This window comes from Falco naumanni, chromosome 1 (assembly GCF_017639655.2).
Source record: "Falco naumanni isolate bFalNau1 chromosome 1, bFalNau1.pat, whole genome shotgun sequence".
In the NCBI taxonomy this organism is placed as follows: Eukaryota; Metazoa; Chordata; class Aves; order Falconiformes; family Falconidae; genus Falco; species Falco naumanni.
Window position 1 is genome coordinate 54670797 of NC_054054.1, and position 7154 is coordinate 54677950.

At 42.7% G+C, this 7154-nt stretch overlaps 1 protein-coding gene across 4 annotated transcripts in view; it reads right to left on the reverse strand.

Moving 5' to 3' along the window:
• RBM47 (RNA binding motif protein 47) overlaps positions 1 to 1412 on the reverse strand; it is an 82115-nt gene extending 80703 nt beyond the window's left edge. For 2 of the 4 annotated variants that reach the window (XM_040594461.1, XM_040594450.1), the window contains exon 1: positions 43 to 510. In XM_040594461.1, coding sequence (XP_040450395.1) covers positions 43 to 71 — 29 coding nt within the window. In that variant the 5' untranslated portion in view covers positions 72 to 510. Of the gene's footprint in view, positions 1 to 42; positions 515 to 956; positions 1100 to 1305 lie in introns of those variants that run through there. The other 2 variants (XM_040594470.1, XM_040594526.1) reach the window with 2 other exon arrangements.
• Positions 1413 to 7154: the final 5742 nt, after the last annotated feature.

A 7154-nucleotide genomic window follows, 5' to 3' on the forward strand; every position in this document is an offset into this window, starting at 1 on the left:
ACAGAGGAAGAGCAGAGCAGACCGAAGAGCAGCGGGACCTACCTGGAGCCCACCTCAGCGCCCAGCACCATTCACAGCACCAGCAGCGTTTCGGGGCAGGAACCTAATGCATTTTCCTTTCTACCACGCTGCTCAATGAGAGTTGAGCAACTCCTCACACCGCTGCTTGGAGCAACAGCTCTCCCAACCTTAACCCCCTCTCTTGGCTCTTTCCTTTTTTTTTTTTTTTTTTTTTTTTTTAACAGAGTTTTTGAGCACTAAAACTTGCAATTAGTACCAGCTAAGCCAAAGCCCCTGCTCGCCCCTGCCCTAAGCCGCACATTCCAGGGCGCTGAGCAGGGCGCTGAGCTCCTCGCCGGCACCGCTCAGCTCTTCCACTCCCAGCCCCGACTTCTGCCTACAGACCCGATAAGGCTGCAGGCGCTCAGGAGCACGCACTGAAACTCGGACAGGGGAAAAATCGGTCTCTCATCCCCAGCCTGGGTGGTTTTTTTTAAACACACACCCCCTCCTCCTCCTCCTCCCTTTCTCTCCGCACGCACAGTAGCAAGGTTGTCTCTTGACTACTCCCTGCCTTAAACTCACCAAACCAGATTTTTACTCCCAATACCTTCCCGTAAATCTGAACTGAAATTTTACCCTGCTCGCTAAGCTTGCCTGGCTGAGGGCCAGTACAGCATTCCTGTTGTTTTAAGAGGGCAGATTAAGAGAGAGAGAGAGAGAAAGAGGAAGAAAAGAGAGAGGGAAACCTGGAGAGATACAAGGGCTGCAAGGAAGTAAACTTTTAGGGCAGCTTTACTTAAAACGCTGTGGGAAGGAGTGATTCCCTTTTATCTTTAAAGAGCTAAACCGGTGATTCTTTTTGGCTGTGTCAGTCATGAGAAAACACCCTCCTTGGCCACGGCATCCTTCAGGTGGATGGAGATTTGAAAAGAAAATCAGCCTCTGGTACTCACCTGACGGACAGCATCGGCGGCGTCAGCGCAGCGGGGAGAGGAGCCCGCACTTCTGCCTGACCCGCTCACCCCGCCGCAGCGGTACCGCGGGTTAAAGAAGTGCCACATTTTACCCTTTTCTGACCTAAAGTTACATGTGGTTTCTAGAAAAGGAACAAAAGAGAAACCAGTTTATATTAAAAATAAAAAAACACAACCAAAACCAAAAAGCAAAACCAAACACAACCACACAACAACAAAACAGCCAAGCCTTCTTTTAACCTCCGGGTGATCCCTCTGACCGTTGTCTGGAAGGCTTAAAGAAACAATGAAGCAACATTGTAAACTTTCTCACTCCCTTTTACATTACCTGTCTGTGCCTGGCTATGGGCTTTGATGTATTGAAACAAAGCACAAGACCTGTTTATAGTAAATGAAACCAACCAACGGAGAGATCTAATTCAGACTTGTGACTAAACAAACTGGAACAGGAAGCACACACCAGCAGATATTTTTTTTAAAGTAGTAATTCCTGCTTGCATTGTCATGCAACAGAGAGGAAAAAAAAAACAAAAAAACAAAAACACACCAACCAGAAACAACAAAAAAAGGGGGGAAAAAAAAGCTTTCAGCTTCTCCCTTCAGTCACTTTTGTTCAAATGCAGGTGTTTTTTTGTTGGTTTGGTTTTTTTTTTGTTTGTTTTTTTTTTTTCTGTAAAGCTTAATGCAGGCAATGTTTCACTGCATATATGCAAATACTCAACAGAACACTTACCACCAGTAGTGATCTAAAGATCTTACTCATCATTTTGTTTCCCTGTGCAGGACGTTTCTGCAACTGCTTAGTTCACCCCTTCAATTAACATCTGTAATTGATGACTACACTGAGGATCTTCATCTAGGATGGCTGGACAAACCACCAACAAACAGTAGATTAGCAGTCCTGCAAGTTCAATCTTTAAAGAATGAGTAATATTGGAGGTTAAAGCTAGTGACAGCAATTCATTCTTCATAATTCTTCCTAATTTGTAAAATATTTTTTTAAAAAAAATCTTTATTAATTCTTAGGAATTCTTAATTAAGAATTTTTCTTAATTCTTATTTTTTAAAAGAAATGTTCAGAGTTGAGTACACACTATGCTGCTTTGTTACTGTTAAATTAGCTATGCTTTTTGAAAGCAGTTTGTCTTTCTAAACATGTATTTGTCTAATTGTACTCATTTTCCAGTAGAGAGAAATCCCGCAGGTTTTACCTAAGCAAATCTACCTTGACTCCCTAAAAGAGTTTTGCTTCAGGCAGAATCCAACGAATCAAACTGCTATTGGGATAACACGTAAAGCCACACAGACAAATGTTGCAAAGTTCAAGTTAGCAGTGTTTTTTCTTCAAACTATCGTAATTCAAAAGTTGATAAAAGGATATGAGTCCAGTTTTAGCAAATGCATCAAACATAAAAAATCTTTCAGAACTTAGCAGTATCAACGAGCAAATAATCATGGGGAAAATTGTCAACCAATACTTGAATTAAAATGAGAATTCAGCACTAGCTGTGAACATTTTATGCAGTTAAATTCTTTAAGGAAAAATAGTCCAGGAAAGCAAATAATGAGGGTCTTAGTGGTACAAAAACCTCTGAAGTATTCTAGCATCATCTTCCTTAAAATCATGGCCCATTTGTTCAAAGTGAGGTTTTTCCATAGTGTCTTCATCCAGTAAGTTTGCCAATAAAGTCTCCAGGAAATCCATCTCACATAGAGAGAGCTTGTGCTCCATTTGCTCTGTTTAGAGGAGCAAAGTCGGCATTACTGGCAGAAGTACTTCCTTGCCAGCATGTACCAATTACTTCTTCTAAATGTGAGTCCCTGTAATACAACGAATCGTATAGAAAATGGAAAGGCATATGAATGTACTGGCCTGCATGCCCAGGACACAGCTATATTACCAAAAGCTGTGGTTGCACCAGTGTGGTAAAGCCAATTATTTTAAGATACGCTGCTGAAAGTGTAGCTCTGCCTGTTTTACTGACTCTTCACGTGTACGTGTGGGTCTTCCCTCTGACCCTGAAAAACAAAAAATTCCTCATACTGTAACAGCTGCATCAGTTATCCTACCACAAGACATCCTTGTCAGTGCAGGTCAGACAGGATTCTACATCCTCTCTGAAAGCCAGTTCATGTCTTTCTGGTGGAGGATTCAAATAGGTTTGCTTGGAAGATACCAGAGATAGGAAAGAGTTTGACATTTTTCTTTGGACGGTTCAGCTGCAGGCAAAGAGCATTACAGCACATGGGGAGTCTAGCTAGTGCTAATGCCAGGCAATAGCTCATCCAGCAACTAAATATCCGTTACTGCTCACTGTCTGTGTGTGACAAGACACTTTACATGGGGCCAGGTGAGACTGCAAGGACATCTGTCTGCACATCCCTACAAGTATAGGGATGAACGTGACACATCTGCTCACAGCTTTTCAATGGGTTTCCAAACTTTAGCGAGGACAGTGATTTCTACCCTGCACAGCTGCCAGTAAAATGTTAGTGCAAAACCTTCACTATTTATTGCTTGTGGCACTAAACAGAGCATTTCATTCTGTACCCTGATTCACAGGTTCCAGTTCAAATAACAGGTAAATGTTGTCAGGTTGTTCCTGAAGTGCAGTTTCCTGTCTCAGCATACAGCAGCCATTCAGAAGACAGTAATCATTCAGGAAAGTCTCTTCTTAACCACCAAATGCTGCATCTATTGCAAGCTGAGATGGGATGAAAGCATCCTCAAACATTTAGGATCAGTCATAGGGATTGTTGCCATTGGGGGTTCAGGTAATCTAAAATTAAACATTGGATCTAATTGATGGCAGTCTGAGCCACTTTTGACATCAGAATAATTTTTCTCCCTCTGTAAGTCCCAATTATTCAGCTGACAAAGTGTTTCAGGGGGGTGTGAGATAGGAAGGAAAGGGTGACCCAGCCATAATTGCTGCAGCACCCTCCAGTCTATGGGTTAAAATGAAAGCACAGACACAACCCCGTAGCACAGAGCAGAGATTTCCTGTTCCTCTGCCAAGCCATGGTAGGGTTTCTGACCAAAAGAAAAGGATTTAATGAGTCCATAGCAAAGCAAATTAAGCTAAGTGCAGCATGATTAGGCTGTGAACACTAAGCTTTAAAGGCAACAGTATTTGATTAAGGAAGGCATCCTCCAAAATCGATCTTAAAATTGCAATAAAAAGTCTCTGGCTATGAAGATTCAGTGTTGGAAGGCTTGAATTTTCTTTTGGCGGGGAGATGTCTCCCAGTTTGTAATGCTTCCTTCTGAATATGGCTTATTGTAGTGTCAATTGCGTAACACCTATTGTACAGTTTATCACTACAGCCAAGAGCTGACTTTACTGCAGCAAGAAACTGCATGTTGAAAGTTTGGCAACTGCATTTCATTCAGGAGATTATGAAAATCTTTTCTTTTTTTTTTTCCTCTCCTAATTGGGAAACTTTGAAAAACACAAGTGATAAAGTGTGTTACTCAGGAATGAAAAGTTTCTAAATACCAGAAAACTAATTGGAGAAGTAGAATATTTGTTACTTCTGTAAAAATAAAAAGTTTTAAAGCCTCTATTTCACCTCTGAATTTCTGTTTAAACTTCCTAATGCAGCATGTTTCCCAGTACAGGTTAAATATTTAGATATAATTCAGTAAGCAAAGGCAGTCTGTAATTAAGTCAGTCATCTTAGTGTTTGACTTTTTCCCAGTTAAAAGTTGAATCTTGGAGAATGAACATTTCTGATAGTGGTCTGTGAAATGCTGTATCTTCCTACATGAAAGATCTCAGCATGCTTAGTCTGTGACACAGCACCTTTTTCTCCAGAGAGGTCTTCTGGGGAGCAGATCTGGGACCCCATTTCTTGGGAAAAGGTGATGAGATGGACAGGGGCAGCTAATGAGGAGCATAGCTGAAGGAGAGAGATCAACAAAACCCCTGCAGATCTTCAGTCACCCCGAGGCCACTCTGTCTTCTGTCCCATCCACTCTCCTGGGAGCTGGTTGAGACCAGCGTACACATCAGGGCAGAAAAATCATCCCTTTGCCAACACAGTTGGAAATATGAGAGCTGGTTCTGACTATAGGTTTAAATGCCTCTTATCAACAAAGCTCCCCATATTGTACACACTCAGCTTCTCCTAAAAGTGTATTTACAGATATTTTGCTGCTGGTACCATTCCAGAATTATTAAACTGATTCCTATCACGTGGGATGCATACAGAGATTCTATGGCTTGGATACAATGCCCTTCACTAACAAAACTGGTTTTGAGATCAGTTTCCACCAAGACCAAAAGAGGGTAAAATAAGAGAATTAATTTCCTTTCCAAGATCAGTTCCAGACAGATAACTTAATAATAGGCATCACAGACTTGTACAGAAGAACTTGCTCAGAAATATTTTATGAGTAGAGGAAAAATATTGTCTCTTTTTCTCATGTGGTCGTGAAAACACTTCATCACATTGAATGAAGAAGTTTAATGGAATAGCTCAAACTATTCTTGATCATCTCAATTGTAAGGATTATAATTTGAATTAAGAAGTTATAGCAGCTGACATGATTTCCCCCATCCTCTTGTCCTTTCGTATTTTCTCACCTGTGCTGTTTTCTCTCTGACACTTCCATGCAGGCTGATTGCAACCTCTGTCTCCATGGCTTCCCTCCCTCCCCATCGTCTCCTCCCAGTCTGTACTTCTTGCTTTTCTACTTGGTGGTTTGTAATCCCTGTCCTACCCCTCTCAAGAGCCTCATCTTCTATCTACACGCTTTTCAGATTCAGGCTTTCATTTAAACCCTTCATATTTTAGCACTTCTCATTCTTGTCTCCATCTCAGCACTTTGCCTCTGCCTTGCCATGACTCCAGCAGTACCAGCCCAGGCCACACTAATATTTGCTTTACTGCAAGTAACCTCATGTATTCTTCCATGCTGCCTTCACACCAAATACAACCCCCAAACGAAAAGAAGCACATAAAGCCACTGGTGTACTTTCCTTCAGTCTCTCATTAAGATTGTCTGTTGTGACAGCAGTGAGAGATTCCCAGTGTTACCTTTTGGGATGGAGGCAACATGCCAGGAGGTGGGCCCTCACCTGGTCCTGGCAGAAGCTATGCAGCTTGCCTGGCTGCACTGCCCTCTTTTTGCCCTTTATCTCAGCTGCAATAACTCTCCTCCATCTCTAAGTCACGGCTGTCGGTCGCTGTGCACCCTGTGCAGCCATTTATGTCTGTGGGGGACAGGTATGAAGTAGTCTTTTGATTTTGAGGTTTGCATTTGCTGTGTGTGGGACCCCCCAGCCACAGACTTGCAGCCACAGCAGCTCCACGGACTACTTACTCCCTTCTGCCCAGGCTGCCAGGGGCTCTGCCCCCCAGCAAGCCCCAGTGTCTGGATGTCACAGCAAAGCCTGTCTTTGATAGCAGCAGCTTTATTTTATCTTTGGTGTAAGCCCTTTACTCAGGGGAGCAGACATGCTTGGTATGCTGTGTGCTTCTGCTGCATTTGGACAGCAAACACTCTTTGGGAGCTCCTGGAGCCAGAGAAGTCCACTGGTGTGCTTTAATTCAGGGGCGTCTGCACGATGCACCTTGGTTGCATGGAAACACGCCCTTAGATAACCCTTGTTGCATCTGCAACCAAACCTGCAACTCGCAGGGTGCTGCAACAAGCTGCTGCTCTTCTTTCCTCTTCATCTTGTTAAAGCTCTGGAGGGAAGAGAGCTCTGCACTTTCACATAGCCATGGACAGCACATCCTTCAGCAAAGAAATAATAATAGTGTATGTCATTTCTGTTATTATTATGCTGAGCTCTCTCACATAGGTGGTTTTCCAGTCCTTGTAATAAAATGAGGACCTGAAAATACTAGATTAAAACCCTCTGAATCTTCTATCACTCTTCTCTCAATTTCTCAGCTCAGAGGAGTGGATCGTTTGCACAGGGGATCTCGGAGACATCTTTTGCCTTGTGGATGGTTGAGAATTCACAGGTGAAAAGTTGGGTGCGCTCTTCCTAGCAAACAAACAAAACATTTCTCTAGCTCAAAACTGGAAGCTGTCACTGGTGGAATCAGAAGCTGGGTAAAATCACAAGGCTATGTGGTCAGATTTAATCCTGGCTAGGGGGCACACTGAGTGCTGGTCTGATATTTACTCTGAAGTCACTTCTCTTGGAAGGGAAGTGAAAC